This window comes from Dermochelys coriacea, chromosome 1 (assembly GCF_009764565.3).
Source record: "Dermochelys coriacea isolate rDerCor1 chromosome 1, rDerCor1.pri.v4, whole genome shotgun sequence".
NCBI lineage: Eukaryota > Metazoa > Chordata > Testudines > Dermochelyidae > Dermochelys > Dermochelys coriacea.
The window spans coordinates 129,849,063-129,867,717 of NC_050068.2; the positions used below are offsets into that span (position 1 = coordinate 129,849,063).

At 40.1% G+C, this 18,655-nt stretch overlaps 1 protein-coding gene across 6 annotated transcripts in view; it reads left to right on the forward strand.

Annotated features, from left to right (window-relative positions):
- Nucleotides 1-5,857, forward strand: part of STS (steroid sulfatase) — a 168,088-nt gene extending 162,231 nt beyond the window's left edge. For 4 of the 6 annotated variants that reach the window (XM_043499479.1, XM_043499343.1, XM_038387027.2 and 1 more), the window contains one exon: nucleotides 1,842-5,856. In XM_043499479.1, the coding sequence (XP_043355414.1) occupies nucleotides 1,842-2,221 (380 nt within the window). In that variant the 3' untranslated portion in view covers nucleotides 2,222-5,856. Of the gene's footprint in view, nucleotides 1-1,841 lie in introns of all 6 variants that reach the window. The other 2 variants (XM_043499407.1, XM_043499376.1) reach the window with 1 other exon arrangement.
- The last annotated feature ends 12,798 nt before the right edge of the window (nucleotides 5,858-18,655 follow it).

Below are 18,655 nucleotides of genomic sequence, written 5' to 3' on the forward strand. Positions count from 1 at the left end.
TTTCTTTTAAATCCAGGCTGTATATTATAACTTCATTCTGTGGCTCTTTTTGCACTGGCATAGGTCTATCTGAAAAACTAATCTTATCTTTAAAAGCCAAGTGTAATGTAGTTAGCACATACAGAGTAATACACCAGCTATCTCTCCCCTCATCCTATTTCCTAATGATTTCCATTGGGGGGCTTAATGAATACCACATTATATAGCCCTGCATATAAATCATGACAGCCAGTTACTGGATTAACAAAGCTTGCTTTGAGCTCAATGAAGCTCTTTTTACTGAGATTAACTTTACCTTCAAATGTGGAAAATACAAAAAAAAAAAAGTCTCCTTGACTGACACTTAGAATCATAGAATATCAGGATTGGAAGGGACCTCAGGAGGTCATCTAGTCCAATCCCCTACTCAAAGCAGTACCAATCCCCAGTTTTTGCTTCAGATCCCTGAATGGCCTCCTCAAGGATTGAACTCCCAATCCTGGGTTTAGCAGGACAATGCTCAAATTGCTGAGCTATCCCTCCCACTTAAAGAGTGAGCTGTTTAAAAAATTGTTTCAGTGATGCAATGTTGTGAAATAAAAGCTAGAAGTTTGTGTGTGTTTTTTCCAGCAAGAACAGGAGACGAGTTTTGTTCTCTGGTCTGTCTCTGGGGCAGTTCAGCTATGTGTTGTTAACTCTGGGCAGAATGAAAAATTACAATCTTGTCTAAAGGCAAGATAGGTGTGGTAATTTACTGGACCAACTTCTGTTGGTGAGAAAGAGAAACTTTGAAGCTTACACAGAGCTCTTCTTCAGGTTTTCTTCAGGACGGAAGAAGAGTTCTTGAAAGCTTGTTTCTCAAATACCCTGGGACCAACATAGCTACAACAACACTGCAAAAAATCTGTGCTATTTGAGCAAAGCATTAGCCATTTCTTGGTGGACTTCTTTCCTGTTGAACATTCTGGGATTCCCCAATACGTCTGCACTTAAATTACATCTGCATTAGTTCACATTTGCTTTCTGTGAAACCAAAAAAAAAACAGTCAATACTTTAAGAAAAGAAAAATTAAACTGTGTTACATCAGTGCATATCACTCCCTCCCTATGCACAACAAAATGAGACATTTAGCAACTTATTTAGAATTAAAGACATATTTGATTCTCATTTGCCAATGCAGTGGGTCACCTAAAGATGACAGTGCCACATTTCCTAAACAATTGCAATTCAGTTTCATTGGTGTAATTATTAGTAGTACTATTGCAGTAGCTCCTAAAGGCCTCAATCAGGAAATGGGAAACTTATTGTGCTGGTCACTCTACATCAATCTAATGGAAAGACAGTCCCTGCCTCAAACAGCTTGCAATCTATGTATGTGACTAGAGACAACAGGTAGCTACAACAAGCAGATGGAGAGGCTCAAAGTAAGAGTGAGATGATTATAATTAGCACAATAAATGGTAGTCATGGAACATCAGCTGCCTGCCTATGGTCAGTGTTTTGTAGGCATCATGGCAGACGTGCATTGTAATGAGAGAGCTGAAGGTAATGCAATGACTTGTGGCTATTTATGGTGCACTTCTGTGCAGACGGGTGGCATGAGAATATGCAAAAAGGTGTTTTAAGATGTCTGTGATTCATTTTAATAAAGAATATGAAGTGACTGTAATTGCTTCAAATAAGTTTGGAACGTTGCAAGAAACTTTTTTGTGCTATTTCTGTGTTTTGTGGTTTTCTGTACAGTAATACGTACACATAACGGTTGAGAATAATGACTAATTGTATGTGGTTTGATTTTGATTTTCACAAGCCCTGAGGTTTTTGTACTGTAATCATCAGCTGTTGTTTCTTTAAATTGCAGGTGAATCTATTTGGAAAGCTTTGTTCTTCACTCCAAACTTTGATCCAGAAGGCTCCAATGGTTGCTATAATTCCCATGTGTGCTATTGCTATGGAAGATTTGTCACACACCATAACCCACCGCTACTCTTTGATCTCTCCAGAGACCCCAGAGAGAAGAATCCACTAACACCAGAGACTGAACATCATTTCTATGAAATCCTTGATGTCATTCAACAAGCTGTAAACAACCATACAAAATCATTGCACATAGTCTCCAACCAGTTATCATGGGGGAATATCCTTTGGAAGCCCTGGCTTCAGTTATGTTGCTCGTCCTTCTTTCTGTCTTGTTACTGTGACCATGAGTCAGAAGAAAAAGTAAGCTTGCCTAAGGCATGACACCTCTGAAACACACACACATGCTTTTGGGATAAACATATCTGCAGTTTTGCCTACAATCGTTGGAACAAGCAGTATTGGTAGGTTGTTTTGCTTGAACCACTACAATACCTAACCCTTTACAATCCCACTGGGGCTCCTAGGACTCTATCATAGGTTTATAGTATATGCTGGAATCCCAAATCCTACTATATAGGGTAAACCATCTTTTAAATACACCATTGTCAAATATTTTGGGGGGAGGAAAAACCAATCCTGGACTCTCCATTCCAGAGGAAAGAGTATGTTCTGGAGCGGAGAAAGCCTTTCTACCTTTAGAATCATAGACTGTCAGGGTTGGAAGGGACCTCAGGAGGTCATCTAATCCAACCCCCGCTCAAAGCAGGACCAATCCCCAACTAAATCATCCCAGCCAGGGCTTTGTCAAGCCTGACCTTAAAAACTTCTAAGGAAAGAGATTCCACCACCTCCCTTGGCACAGTTCCTTTCTCATGCAATGTTTGCATGAAGCAGGGATGCCTGCCATACTTGCAGACGGTCAAGCTGTAGTCTCTGTATAAAGAGTACTATTTCTTAAGACCTCTGACTCCATCTGTGTTCACAAGCTTTGAAGGTATGTAACTACAGCTTTCAGCTTCAACTGTCACACATTGCTCCTGCTCCCATTGGTAACGATCATCTACTGTTAGGAGAGTATTTCAGCAAGGGAAAATTATAAAAAAGATACCACCATGATGAGGACCACAGAACTACCTAGACAGATGGACAAACAGACACAGAAAGGATTTGTAACAGCAATCATGACAAGCAATCGATGCTGCTATAAAACCAAAAATAGATGACTGACTATACAATACAACTTATGGATGACTACACAGTAACAGCTGCCCATATTTAACGGGACTAACAGATGATGTCACTTGCATTCCCCAGTTTCTGGGAAGGCAGATGGGCATACTGAGCTGCTGACAGGCAGGAAGACAGAAAAGCAGGAAAAGGAGTGTGTCGTATGAAGCCTTTTACAGCCACTAATCATGTGGAGAGATCCAACTTGGCCCAGTCAACTGGATCCATCCTAATTCACTAACAAGGTCCATAATAAAAATAAACAACCCAAAACAGGGTCCAAACACTGAATGGCCAATTCTGCCCAATCCATATGTCCAAACTCCAAACACAGGCCATGCCATGAGAGTCTCTCTCTCTCTCTCTCTCTCATTGGCTACTGTGCAAACCAGCTGTTTCACTGATGACAGAGATCTGCATTTTTTTAAAAGGTCTTGCTTCAAATGTTTGAAATAATTTGCTTTGAAAACCCCTTACAAAATCTGATGTTTTCTGAGAAGTCTAAACAAAGTAGCTCAAATTTACCCGAGGCTGAATGTGTATACTCTGTATTCTTAATAAGGCCTTGGGAAATCTTTAACACTTATGGCCTAATTTCAGTATCAGTATTTACTCTATATCTTGTTCACTCACATTTTCTTTTCATTCTGCAGCAAAGCAAATTAATTATTTTTATTATTATTATTATTATTATTGGCAAATATTATGAACAGGAAAACATATCAGCAATATAAAGTAAAATTATGTGATGCCTAATAATATGAGACTTTCACTTGTCACAGAAACCTAGTGAATTACTGACTATCCAACAACATAATGCATTAAGGCAGGGGTCGGCAACCTTCGGCACACGGTCCATCAGAGTAATCCATTGATGGGCCGTGAGACATTTTGTTTACGTTAACCATCTGCAGGCATGGCCCCACACAGCTCCCAGTGGCCGCAGTTTGCTGTTCCCGCCAAAGGGGGATGCAGGAAGCCGCAGGGACGTGCTGACTGCTGCTTCCCACTGCTCCCATTGGCTGGGAACGGTGAACTGCAGCCACTGGGAACTGCGGTGGGCCATGCCTGTGGACAGTCAACATAAACAAAATGTCTTGCAGCCCACCAGCGGATTACCCTGATGGGCCACATGCCGAAGGTTGCCAACCCCTGCATTAAGTTAAGGGTTCTCAAACTGAGGGTTGTAAGCTATCAGCCCTCAGGCAGTTGGGTTCCAGGTGCCAGCCCCACGCCTGGCTGACTCCGAAGTCCATGCATCAACCCAGCTCTGCAGACAGCACCATCAGCAGCAGAGGCCATTTTAAACAACTACATTTAGCTAATAAAAAACTACATTTAGCTAATATTAAAGTTGTGACACCGTTTTTTCGAGCTGCCTGTCATGGTAATATATGTTTTGATTTAGAATCTAGCCCTCTGCCTATTATAACCTAGTGTTTTATTTGCCTTTTTAATGAAACTCATGCACTGAAGCTCAAGGTTTCACAGATTTATCCATGGCATCCATACATTTTTCCTGGTAAGTATGGTGTCATATTTCCCATATTCCCTATTTTGGATGGTTCATTGCAGATTTATCATTGTGCAGTTTTTCTAAATGTTATGCCATACATGCCATCTGTAGGTTGACAATAACATAGCAAGATCCTGTGAATTGTGACAAGTCAGGTCAAATAACTCCCTGATAACCAATGTGGGCTATTTATATTACAGCTGAAAAGCCATGAGATGGCCATTTAGCTTGGTTTCCTGTCTGCTTTATTAAATCACAACAAATACACGATAAATTTAGCAACAAAGAAATCTGTTTATTGCTTGTTTTACTGCAAGTACTTTTCCACTGTCATCTATGGGAACTTTTCAAGCATGAATGTATGCAACGTTATACGTTCTCATAGATTTCTTGCTTAGTATGCAGTGATGTATTCAGCTGAGCTATTTTACATTGTTGAACCCATCTTTGTCCTCAGAATTCCCTAGCTGTGCCTCAATAAGGCTCTCGATGGATACTCTTAAAAAAGTCCATATCTTCTTCCTTTCCTCTGGCAGTTGCCCAGCTTGGTATCTTTTTTTCTGCATGATGCTGATGCAACTGTTCTTTTTTAGATGCGGATAGCAGTATACGTTCTCTGATTCAAGAGAGGTAATTACCAAGAGAGGTAATGACCAAGAGCAGTAATTCCTCCACCCACTTCTTTGATCTCTTTTCCCCAACTGAATTAGGCCTGTACAATACCCCCTTTTTCATGGAATCATCCAGGTCTTTCCGATCTCCATGCCTAGGACCTTTACACACCTCAAATTCTTCCTCGCCCCTTTCCATTTGTCTCCATATCTATTCCAATCACCACAGTAAAAAGAAATCTTTTTGAATAGATGCAGTTTTCTGAGCTCTACTACTTTAATCCTCTACTTATTAGTTAAGGTCTAATAAGAATGCTTAAGTTAACTGTATATTGTAACATCAAAGATGTTTAAAAAAACATGGACAGTTGAAGTTATTTCTTGTTTGTGCCACATTTCATATTTACAAAAATATGATTTAATTTTTGAAACTGAAAATAAAAACTGCAATCTAATTTTATAATTGTTACTTCAATAAAATTGTATTAAGTATAACACTATATTTTTCAGCAGTTGTACTGGATGCTATTTTGTTTAGTGCTTAATAAAATAATCCCCCCACATTACAAATGTATTGTACCTTTCAGTGGCATATCAGATCCTGATAATTAAAACAGTCTTGTATGTATGCAGAATAAAAAGTGAAGCACAATGTACCATTTTGTATAGTAGCATCATCTGCACTAATAAGGCAAAGTTTGTTTTTCACAATGGTTTGATGGTGGCTCATGCATAAATTCTATTATTTATTAATGAGAAATGTGTGAGAAAAGCTTGCTTCTGCACTGCTTTGAAATTGTCTCTTCTCCCCCTATAGTTTAATTATCCTAGCTGTACAAATCTACAGGGTAGCAGCCTAGCTCAATTTGAATGTATGCTTGGCTTCAGAGGAAAGATGCACTATCTAACTACCCCTGGACTTCAAATTTGTGAGTAGTACCATTACTTAAAGTTTAGCATGTGTGAGATCAGGTTCTAAAAGAGAGATAACAGATGGCTAAAAAAGAAAAGCACTGGGAGACTCAGAGAAAGGTATTAGATTTTTTTTAAATACATTTAATCTTACTCTCTTCTTCTTTTCGTGGGCAAGGGGGAGCCAGTGGAGAGATTTGAATAATAGTTCCAAAGTTGAACATAGGAGCAGAGGGAAAGAGAAATTAACAGGTAAAATGCACATTGATGAAATTATGCAGATAATTAATAATATAAATAATCATATTTAATTGTGATTGAAAGTGCACAAACACGTTGGACGTCTGCATAATTAAACAAAGGTGGCAATTTGAATATGAATCTTTTCAGCCTTGCAATAGTTTCAAAAGGAACATTCCAGCATATGCATTTACACTGTAAATTAAAGCCCTGCATTTTGGAATACAATAACATTAATTATCCAAAGAAAAGGATTTTCAATGAAAATTTGGTTTTGCATTCAGAATTTTGATATTTTATTCGTTCCAGATTAACTAAATGTAAGGCAATTAAACATTTTCCTTGGATGCTTTCAAAGCCATATTGAAAGACCTGCAGGGAGGGGGTGGACGAAGAGACAGTATCAATCCCTCATAGCTTTTTAATGCAGTAGTTAGGGCACTCACCTGGGAAATGGAAGATGCCTGGTTTAAGTCCCTCCTCCACCCAAAGGGGAGAAGGGATTTGAACAGGGCTCTTCTACCTCTAATGTGAGTGCCTTAACAACTGGGCTATAGAATAATATGATGGTGGGGGTCCTCTCAGTTTCTCCTGTTGAAGCTGTCTCCTTTCCTCCCACCCTACTGCAGCTTCTTGCAAAAACATCATAGGTGCCTATCACCAATAGAGGGATTGCAGCAGAGAAACCCAAGCAGAAGGAGGTGCTTCCCTGCAACCCAGATGTAGGTGCTGAACTCCCTGAGAGGATGGGGCTTAGGACACACCCCTCACCCTGGTATCTCTCATTGGTTAGCTTAGGTGGGGAACTTCCTAGCATGCTGACTTTTGTGAATCCCTTTCTGAGGTGTCTGTCTCTCCCCATTCATTGTATAGGGAGCCTAGGCACCAAACTCAGGCTTTGTAAATCCCAGACTTTTTCCAGGGGCCTAAACGTTAGCCATCATGATGCTCAGTGTCCTCATGCCTAAGTACCTGTGTCAACCTGGGCCATATGGTTTTAGAAATCAAAGTTAACACACTCAATTATACCTGTAAGTGTTTAGCCTTCAGAAAACTAATATGATGCGCCACTCCTAAATAACCGGACATCCTCATTTTGCACAATCTAATGCTTCAAGTAGCTCACATTGCAATAATGTAAGCTGGAGAGTCAAAAGCATATAACAATATGGAGAACTCCACTTGTGAGAGGAATGGTCATGACCTCATGGACAAAGACAGATTGAGAAAGACACTTGTGGCCACTTTCACAAGTTGAGAATACAGGACCTTTTGGCCAGGGTGTGTGTGTGCGGACGGGGATGGGGGGTGAGGAGGGGAGAGGTTTCCTGAATTTAGAAGCCTCTGACAAGTTGTCAGCATGAGAATTCTATAAACAGGGCAGACACCAGCTCCATCACACCTTTTGTATGGTTTCTCTTTTACACTAGCACAATCTATATCTTATCTGAAAAGAGCTTCACAACTTCTGTCTTGACCAAGCATTTGCAAGCAGAGAAACTGAATGGTCTGGACCTGGTCAGCATACTAATGCACTGCAGCTCAATCTGCCACATTAGCTAACCAGTCACACATGCTGAAGAAAAGAATGACAGAACAGAGTCCTGCATCATGGAGTACAAGAGAGGTCATGCACCCCCTGGAACTATTCAGAATGGCAAGCAGCATGCCACTGAAGTGTGAGTCCATCTGCCCCTGCTAGGGACTGTGGATGAATTAGAGGGAAAGGAGTGACTTTGACTGCTTAAACAACTAGGTGTCCTTGCGGCACCTTAGGGACTAACACATTTATTTGGGCATAAGCTCTCGTGGGCTATAACCCACTTTATCAGATGCATGGAGTGAAAAATACAGTAGGTAGGTATAAATATAAAGCAAATGAAAAGATGGAAGTTGTCCTACGAAGTGGGGGGTCAGTGCTAACAAGGCCAGTTCAATCAGGGTGGATGTGGCCCATTCTCAACAGCTGACAAGAAGGCTCCTGGTTCCTGGACAGCAACCCGCCAGACTGCCTTAGAGTCTGGGCCCTAGGAGCCATCAGATTCCCATGGCTTCCAGGCTTCCAGCTCCTCAGCACCTCAGAAACCCAGGCTCCCCAAGCTGCCCGGCATCCCAAGTGACAGGGTGCTGGAGCTCTGGGTAGCTCAGGGACCCTTCAAAATATTTAGAAAATATGAAACCAAATTTTATTTTCAATTTTTTAAAACAGAGTGTTGGGATTTGTGGTGCACAGGAAATCCTAACATTTATTTCTTCATAGAATCATAGAATATCAGGGTTGGAAGAGACCTCAGGAGGTCATCTACTCAAGCCCCCTGCTCATAACAGGACCAATCCCCAACTAAATCATCCCAGCCAGGGCTTTGTCAAGCCTGACCTTAAAAACCTCTAAGGTAGGAGATTCAGTCTCCTCCCTAGGTAACTCATTCCAGTGCTTCACCACCCTCCTAGTGAAAAAGTTTTTCCTAATATCCAACATAAACCTCCCCCACTGCAACTTGAGACCATTACTCCTTGTTCTGTCATCTGCTACCACTGAGAACAGCCTAGGTCCATCCTCTTTGGAACCCCATTTCAGGTAGTTGAAAGCACCTATCAAGTCTCCCCCTCATTCTTCTCTTTTGCAAACTAAATAATCCCAGTTCCCTCAGCCTCTCCTCATAAATCATGTGCTCCAGCCCCCTAATCATTTTTGTTGCCCTTCGCTGAAGTCTTTCCAATTTTTCCACATCCTTCTTGTAGTGTGGGGTCCAAAACTGGACACAGTACTCCAGATGAGGGCTCACCAATGCCGAATAGAGGGGAATGATCACGTCCCTTGATCTTCTGGCAATGCTCCTACTTATACAGCCCAAAATGCCGTTAGCCTTCTTGGCAACAAGGGCACACTGTTGACTCATATCCAGCTTCTCATCCACTGTAACCCCTAGGTCCTTTTCTGCTGAACTGCTGCGTAGCTACTCGGTCCCTAGTTTGTAGCGGTGCATGGGATTCTTCCGTCCTAAGTGCAGGACTCCTCACTTGTCCTTGTTGAACCTCATCAGATTTCTTTTGGCCCAATCCTCTAATTTGTCTAGGTCCCTCTGTATCCTATCCCTACCTTCCAACATATCTACCACTCCTCCCAGTTTAGTGTCATCTGCAAACTTGCTGAGGCTGCAATCCATGCCATCCTCCAGATCTTTAATGAAGATATTGAACAAAACCGGCCCCAGGACCGACCCTTGGGGCACTCCGCTTCATACCGGCTGCCAACTAGACATGGAGCCATTGATCACTATCTGTTGAGCCCGATGGAGTCCTTCCATTTTCAAATTTTATTTTATTTTATTTTATTTTATTTTAATTTTTATTTAATTTTGGAATTGCTTGTGAAATGGAAATTCCAGTTTTGGCCAGCTCTTCTGTTACTTTTGAAAATCACTTAATCACTTAGGCCAAGATCCTCAAAGAATCTAGGCACCTAACTTCCCATTGATTTGAATTCCTTTGAGGATCTGGGCCACATGCCTTGCAACAGTGTGGCAAAACACCTAAATATCTTTAAAATTCTGCTCTTAATTCTTTTCAGTGCTAATCAGACTAGGTTCCCTGGCTAAGTTGCTATCTCATATCATATGGAATAGTGCCTAAAGTATTTTTCTTTAAGTTTAGAATTAAATTTAAAATAAAAAATACAAAATATAGCTATGTTCTGCCAAACACATTTTTTTTTATTTTCCTTTGTGCTTTTGCTGTTAAATAGAGAAACACTTTTTTCTCTAGATAATATTATATTATCCCTGGCTGCCATGAAAAACATTATGAAATGGTTGAAATTATTATGCACTGTTCTTTATTGTGACATTGATTGTGAGAGAATTTGGTGCAAACTTGCTGTTTGTAGCAATATTTATGATAAAAGGATGGAGCAAGAAAATGTCAAGTGCTTAGCAGACTCACACTGGGCTTGCAAGAGAATAATTTTTCTTAGTATGCCCTCATCACTGTTGAATTAAAATAAGCTATCAAGAAAAAAAATTAAAAATGAGTTTTCCAGTCTGATGGTGATAAAAAAGATTACTCTAAGCATATTCCATATGTAAGAACTTCTTTGATTTTTTCTCATTTTTATCTCTTGTGCAGTTCCCTTTAAAAAAAGACAATATAGCCGGAGTTAAGAAAACCAACCTGCCATCAACAACTATGTGCCGATTGCCCTGTAATAGTCAATCTTATACTATCTTAGATAACACACTGGGAAGCATTTGATTAATGCCACTGTCCAGATAACTCTTTAAGCTCTAGGGAGATTGGTAGAGAGGAATTTCAGACCCTAACATCTCTCTGTCTGGTACATATGAAAAGCGCAGTTATCCGGTGTCATCTCATCACTCACTAGGCTTTTAAAAAACATTACTTTGCAAAAGGATCATCTGGATGCCCTAGCCTTCTCTCTGATGCGTGCTAAAAATAAACAGAGATTCTCTCTGACACTAAGATTTATGCTGCTGAACGACACCCCTCTTTGATTATCTTTCAGTGAAATTCAAGTCATGAGAGGCCACTCCTAGGAGCTAGATGGCATTCTGCCCTTTCCGGAAATTAAAGATAATGACAAAAGTGGTTTGCCAGCACTCAGGCAGCTGCACTAATGTGAATGGTGTGAATGCTGCAGATACTTAGTTTTGCCTATCAATTTGAAACACTCAATAGCAGAATACATAAAAGGCACTTTCCTTCATACTTTTAACTTAGGCTCAGTTCCATGTCTCTTGCATGAGTCTCTTTTTGCAAGAGGGGTTCAGACCCTCAGAACAAGAATTCAATTTATGGCTTGAGAAACACAAGCTCTGTTAAATTGTTTGTTTCTGCTCCTCAGATATTTAAATGTGTTTTATGAATGCACAGATATCTCTGTGCAAGCATGGAGATTGCTGTACTGTAAGATTGTATAATATTTCATGTTGGCAGACTTGTTAAACTCTTAAAGGCCAGACACTGGCTTTAAACCATGGTGCACATTGTGGGGAGAGCTGGAGGGGAAGCAGTACAGTAGGAACCCCTGGAGGAATTCTTGCTGGTTCAGGCCAAGATTCCTCTTTGGGCTTCAGCTCAGCCACTCATTAAAAACACACAGGGTGCATTCCCCACTCTTTCAGCTCTCTCTGTTGGCTACTGCTGAGGGAGTTGTGCCCTAACCTTCATGGCCAGTGACATTAGCATGAAGTGCAAGAACTATAAATGTGGCTAGCCCTAGCACCTAGAAGATCCATGCATGTTGCACCTCATAAATGTGTTCAGACACCTTAGATTCCCAGAAAGGGGCCCTTGTGGTCATACCCTGACATCTCAGATTCCCTAATGCAAAGAAGATGGAGGCTTGGACCCAGAGTACTATCTTCAGGAGCTGAAAAGACGGTGGTAAGAGAACTGCACTTTCTATTTTAAAGCATATGTATAGAGAGGGCATTCCCCTTGCAAAGGGTGACCAGATAACAAGTGTAAAATATAGGGACAAGGTAATAGGTGCCTATATAAGAAAAAGCCCCCAAAATCAGAACTGTCCTTGTAAAATCGGGACACCTGGTCACCCTACCTTGCAAGGCGGCAGTGGCTGCTGCCGTTGCTGCTAGCAGAAAAAGTGGCTCTCCATTTCCTGAGGGATTGCTATGAATTCGTGTTTGTGCATTTTGAAGTTTGTATTAAAAGCCTAGAGGAACCAAGAGGCTCTATGAAAGGCTTTGAATTTAATGGAAATTAGGTGCCTAAACCGCTTTAAAAAGCTGGCCCTTTGGGTTGGTTCTCTGAATAAATTACCAGACACCTTTCCCCAAAAGAGGTTTTTCCCTTTTGGGCTTTAAAAGGGGGTCTCCTATTGTTCAGGGGAAGGACTTTAGCTCCTGGAATTGCCATCCTTACGTATTCGTTCAGAATCAGCTGTGATTTAACCCTAAGGATTTTAGCTCATGTAACCTTCAGCATCCACTGTAACTCAGTGGAGAAGTTATGACTGACAGAATTTTAAAGAATTGCCACCATTATATAGGTCAAGCAATTTATTTTTAAGGTCATACTAATCATTCTGTATGCCAGCATTTTAATTATTGTACTAAGATGAGATATTTCAATTAGAATAGAATTCTGCCAGCAGTAAATTAAGCTGTTTTCCAATTTGCATTTTCTGCTAACATTAGTTATAAATGTGAGATATATCAAATCACTTGGGTTTGAAGTGTACTACTCAACTTCTGTAAAGTGCCCTTTATCACCTAAATGCCCATGCCCATAATACTGTGTGTACACATTTTCCCTCTTCTTATAGAAAGAGAGATTCTCCCCAGGCTAGCAAATAGATAAACTGCAACACAAGTACTCATGACAGAGATATTTGTAGGGATTGGTCTTCTGAATGTTTGAATTTAATCAGTTTCTTAGGGTAATTAAAATTTGTTTACCATACTATAATGCAGCATGAGGCAAGGTAGGTTCTTAAGTTACAGAGCCTTTCTAATAATTTTATTGTATCAGTTTCCTTTTTCCATTCAATACTGTTGCTTGATTGAGCTCATATATTTGTTAAAACGTGGGCAGTAAGGCCCCGGTCCGGCAAAGCACTTAAGTACATACTTAACTTTAAATATGTGAGTCATCCTGTTGACAAGCTCAAGTGCTTTGCAGGATCAGAGCATATATTTCCAACAGGAGAATTGACTGTGGTATTACTGAGACAAAGTGGGTGCGGTAGTATCTTTTATTGGACCAACTTCTGTAAAATATATTACCTTACCAACTTTTTCTCTCTAACAGCCTGAGACCAACACAACTACAACAACACTACACACAACAATGGAAGATGTTGTACTGCTGTCACTTTACTTTCACTGGCTAATAGATTTAACTTATTCTAAAATAAAATAATAATAAACAGTTGTTTATGTTTTAATTTCCAAATCTCTCCCACTTTAGGGGGTACATTTAAGCCATTTGTTACCTTACCCCCAAATCTTCTCCTGGTAGAAATACAGAGGTAAACCAAAGTTTTCAAAAAAATCCCAACTCAATGCACAATACTAAGATACAGTTTACAGGAGAGATTGTAAAGCTGAATATATTGGTAAAAATAATTAGGCTTTCTGTAAAGGATAAGTCCAAATACAGCAAGCAGCAGCAAAAGTCAGCCACTATCCAGCTATAAAGTGTACCTTCATTAATGGGTCACAGAAAAGAACACTCAATCTGCTAAACCAGTCCCCAGAGAAAAAAAATATAAATGAGAAATGAAGGTAGCCTTTTATACGTGCATAGCTAGGAACCTGCTAAACCCAGCATTTACCACTATCACAATGGCTTATTGCTCAGTGGAAATAAAACATACTTGACTGTACAATGAATAGATAAAAGAATCAGCTATTAGAATCAGATAAATATCAAGAGAAGAATTAAAAAAAAATACACTACCAGTACCGTAGTCCTTCACAGAATGGAAAGAAAGAAACAAAGTAGGAAGGTCCAGACCAGAAATAAGAAAAAATTACAACTGTTACTCTATGTAACACCCCAGGAAGGAATCTTTATCATCTCATTCCACCAGCCAGGGGAGACACATGCATGGCTTGACATTCATTATCTTTGCTACTACCTTCTGCATGACTGAGAATGGGGGAAACACCAAGGACCTGAAAAAGCCTCACGCTCTGTTGCCTTTTTATATGGGAATGTAGAACAAAGACTAGGGCTTTGTGACTGTGAGAGCTGTTGAAGAGATCCAGTTGTGGGGCCCCTTCACTGGTCATACCAGCTGGAAGAAAATCCCTGGAATGCTTTCTTCTACAGAACTTGAAACCTAGGTAGGGCATCCGCGGTTGTCAATTGTCTGACCTGGGAAAATGCTGAGCAGTCAGGCTGATTTTTTTTGTTATTGTTCTGATAAATGTCTGCATTTGTGTGGTCAGATTGGTGGTCATCTACTTTCACCTGGCTCCATCAGCTTGGTCAGATATGCTGCCACCATGCCATCGTCTGATAGCAACTTTCTGTGGCTGTCCTACGCAAGGTATAATCCACACATCTAAGACTACAAATAGCTTTTCCTTTTCTCATCTCTTTTTAGGATGCACTAACATACAACTTGTGAAAAAAGACAGCCAGGAGGTTTAAGGCAAAAAGCACCAAACAGTCCATGTATAGCTTTCCTCTCGTTATTGTGAAAATGTACCCTCCAAGGTCTGCATGAAGGCTACCATGTCCTCAGGGAGACCCAGAGCTGCAGCCACAGTGAACTTGTTGAAAGTGGATGGAGCAATGCAGAAGGAATGAACAGGAGAGGTAGAAACCTTCAGATGGGTGGTGGCACGGCAGTGGAAGAGGAGGCAATCAGACTATCTAAGCAAATCTTCTCAAGAGGGAAGGGAGTAGTTTAGTGTCCATATTCTTATGGAGCCAGCAGAGTGTCTTCCATAACTAGCCCTTCCTCATTTCCTGAATGAAAAGAAATAATTATTTAATCAACATTTAACCAAACCACTCAGGTTGATTTTTAAATAGGGCTGATTAGACAACCAATAGCAATACAGCTAATTAAATCTCATGGTGTAAGACGTGTGCTGACTGACTGTAGGGATCAGGAAGGAATTCATAACCTAGCCACCATTCTACCTACCTTCACAACATTTTATACTTGGATGGATGGCTTATTTTTGTTTGGTATGTTCTTTAGTCTTGCTCTGAAGAGGAAGTTTTAGGCAGAGCCAAAGGCAGACTTGCTGAACTAATGCTATGATCCAGGATGGCAAATCTAATATGCCTATGTTTCTAAGAATAATATAGGAACAGAACTGAATTTTTTTAGAGAAGTTCCAAGTACTTACAGCACTTCAGGAAAGAGCAAGTATTTGTCAGTGGATTAATAAGCATACATTCTTTCAACAAAATTGCTATTTTCCTTTTAAATAGAATGAGGAAAAGGCTTTGTAAGAACCCTAAGGGTTTCAGTCATGGCTTTTCTTGGACTTATTCAGTGTTTTCCTCACTATTCTCTATGGGCATTTCCTTGCATGCCTGTTACATCTTGAACTATGTACCCTTTGACAAAAATTAAAATCTACATAAGCCTCCAAACATTCATTCTAGCATTAGTAGTCCATACACACTGCATCAAATGCAGCATACCAATTGCTGTGTCAGGCTATGTTTTTCAAGATACTCCTGAGGAAGAGCAAAAGTAAATTCACAGACTTTATGCAACCAATCACAGCAACAACCACAACCAAACCAGGGACCTGCTTTTCAGAAAGTGAATCCTTTCTGTTTATGTGCAAACATATGGATGTTCTGTTTTCAAGCACTAACAACTGGAAATAGTTTCAAATTACATAATTTATTCATTTCTTTTAAAAACATAGGGAAATTCCATTAAAAACATCCTAAGTTTAGAGAGCCTTAAGTTTCCACTGTTAAGCATTACAAGGTCTGGAATTGCTGGAGTTAAGTTTGCACATGCACCCTTTGCTCTTCTCCTTCTCTGTGTGAGTTCTAATTCAGCCTGTAATGACATGATCACATACTCTCTCAAGTACTATCATACATCCTTATACAATTTTGACACTCTTATATAGTGTGCTCTATCAAGTGCTCAGTGATTGAGGCAAAGGCTCTGCAATAGGCAAGTGTATAGTGACTATGCATGTTACACAATACACCTTACATTTTATTCCCATCATCATTCTAGGTAGTAGAAAAAAATGGTTTCTAATTAGGTAATCATGTCCTAATCTTCAGATGGTGTAAATTGATGTAGCGTCAATTTAGTCCACTGAAGTGTAGTATCAGAGCAAAGTCAGTGAAGCTATACAATTTTACACCAGCCAAGCATCTGGCCACGATTATAACATATCATTATGACCTCTTTACAAGGAATAGTATAGATAATGTTCCTGTATGTATTTTATGAGCTATTAAAATTATTTTAATTATAGAGCATTGCTAATTTACCAGGATATAGTTGTGTTGTCATAAGACCGAAACATGACCCAGATTTATGTGGCTGCAAGGGACAGATAACCATGGAAATGGACTCTGTTCCTGTCTGTCCAGGATGTTAAGGATGGATGAGCCTGCAGAACATAAGGATCACATAAAGAATACAGGGAGAAGACCACTGGAAAATCCATGTACACATTTCTGAAACTTTCAGCCTGTGTATCTATCTAGACCACAAGTGAGAGCAAAGGATTTTAATGTTTGAGCAACAGAATCTCCAAGTCTTATGCATTATTAATTTATCTTAACAAAAATAGCATGGGGACATCAAGATTTATTAGAAATTTTAATAGCATATTAATTTATTTACGGACTGTCACACCATGACGCCTACCCAATGTAAATGATTGTTTTGAAGAGATAATTTAATGTCTAAATGTTCCACTAATCACCTCAAATGAAAATCATGTCTAATGATCACAGATTCAGTGCCTGGTTACTTTAACAATGTTTCCATATTCATTTACATTTGTTTTTCCTAATTGGAATTAACTGGAATAAATATGTGTCAAACAGTTAAAAAGTCAGTAACCTAATTTCAGGGGAAAGATACATTGCATTCACCCTGAAGTGCCTGGCTGTGTTTTTCTTCTTCTGTTTTGCCCAGTGGACTTTGTTTAGATTATATGATAACCATCAACTGCCAAACATGCCCTTGCCCTTTTGCTAAATCCAGTAGCAATCCTGGAATATGTTAACCCTAAAATTTAAACCCTTAAGGTTTATTTCATTTTAATGGTAAAATAAGAGAAATGACTAATGTAACTAATGTAATGAGGTTCAATAAGGATAAGTGCAGGGTCCTGCACTTAGGATGGAAGAATCCAATGCACCGCTACAGACTAGGGACCGAATGGCTCGGCAGCAGTTCTGCGGAAAAGGACCTAGGGGTGACAGTGGACGAGAAGCTGGATATGAGTCAGCAGTGTGCCCTTGTTGCCAAGAAGGCCAATGGCATTTTGGGATGTATAAGTAGGGGCATAGCGAGCAGATCGAGGGACGTGATCGTTCCCCTCTATTCGACACTGGTGAGGCCTCATCTGGAGTACTGTGTCCAGTTTTGGGCCCCACACTACAGGAAGGATGTGGATAAATTGGAAAGAGTACAACGAAGGGCAACGAAAATGATTAGGGGTCTAGAGCACATGACTTATGAGGAGAGGCTGAGGGAGCTGGGATTGTTTAGTCTGCAGAAGAGAAGAATGAGGGGGGATTTGATAGCTGCTTTCAACTACCTGAAAGGGGGTTTCAAAGAGGATGGCTCTAGACTGTTCTCAATGGTAGCAGATGACAGAACGAGGAGTAATGGTCTCAAGTTGCAATGGGGGAGGTTTAGATTGGATATTAGGAAAAACTTTTTCACTAAGAGGGTGGTGAAACACTGGAATGCGTTACCTAGGGAGGTGGTAGAATCTCCTTCCTTAGAGGTTTTTAAGGTCAGGCTTGACAAAGCCCTGGCTGGGATGATTTAACTGGGACTTGGTCCTGCTTTGAGCAGGGGGTTGGACTAGATGACCTTCTGGGGTCCCTTCCAACCCTGATATTCTATGATTCTATGATTCTATGAACAGTTGCTTAAAATGTAAATGATTTATAATTAATCAGCTCATGTTATTGAGTGTATATTGCATGGTATAAACGTTCTGTTTTTCACAAGGATAGGACCAGTAGTAACACCTAGGTCAAAGCAAAGACTAGCCAAGTGTTCCTTTAGCCTATCCATACACCTTTGCCTATGCACTACTGTGCTGGCCTATAGAATACTTGGGTCTCTCTTAAGGAGAGGTTGCCAATTTATTAAAATGATGTGACATGGATAAACGTCCACCAAACTCATTTTCACCTATGATCTAAGGTAGGATTTATTCCAGGGTCTCCAAAGGTGAAGAGATCATTCATACATTTATTGGAAGAAATGGCTGCAAGATTCATGTTCTTAAAGAACCATGAGAAATTAAGTTGATTGTCATGATTTTGCATGACTGAAGTGAAGAGTGGTTGCATCTGAAAAAGTGGGGTTTTTACCCACAAAATCTTATGCCCAAATAAATCTGTTGGTCTTTAAGGTGCCACTGGACACCTTGTTGTTTTTGTGGATACAGACTAACATGGCTACCCCTCTGATAAGTGGTTGTTTTATGTTTGTTCATTTGTGTGCCCTTGTTACTAAGAAGGCTAACAGCGTTTTCGGATGTATAAGAAGGAGCCAGCAGATCAAGGGACGTGATTATTCCCCTCTATTCAGCATTGGTGAGGCCTCATCTGGAATACTGAGTCCAGTTTTGGGCC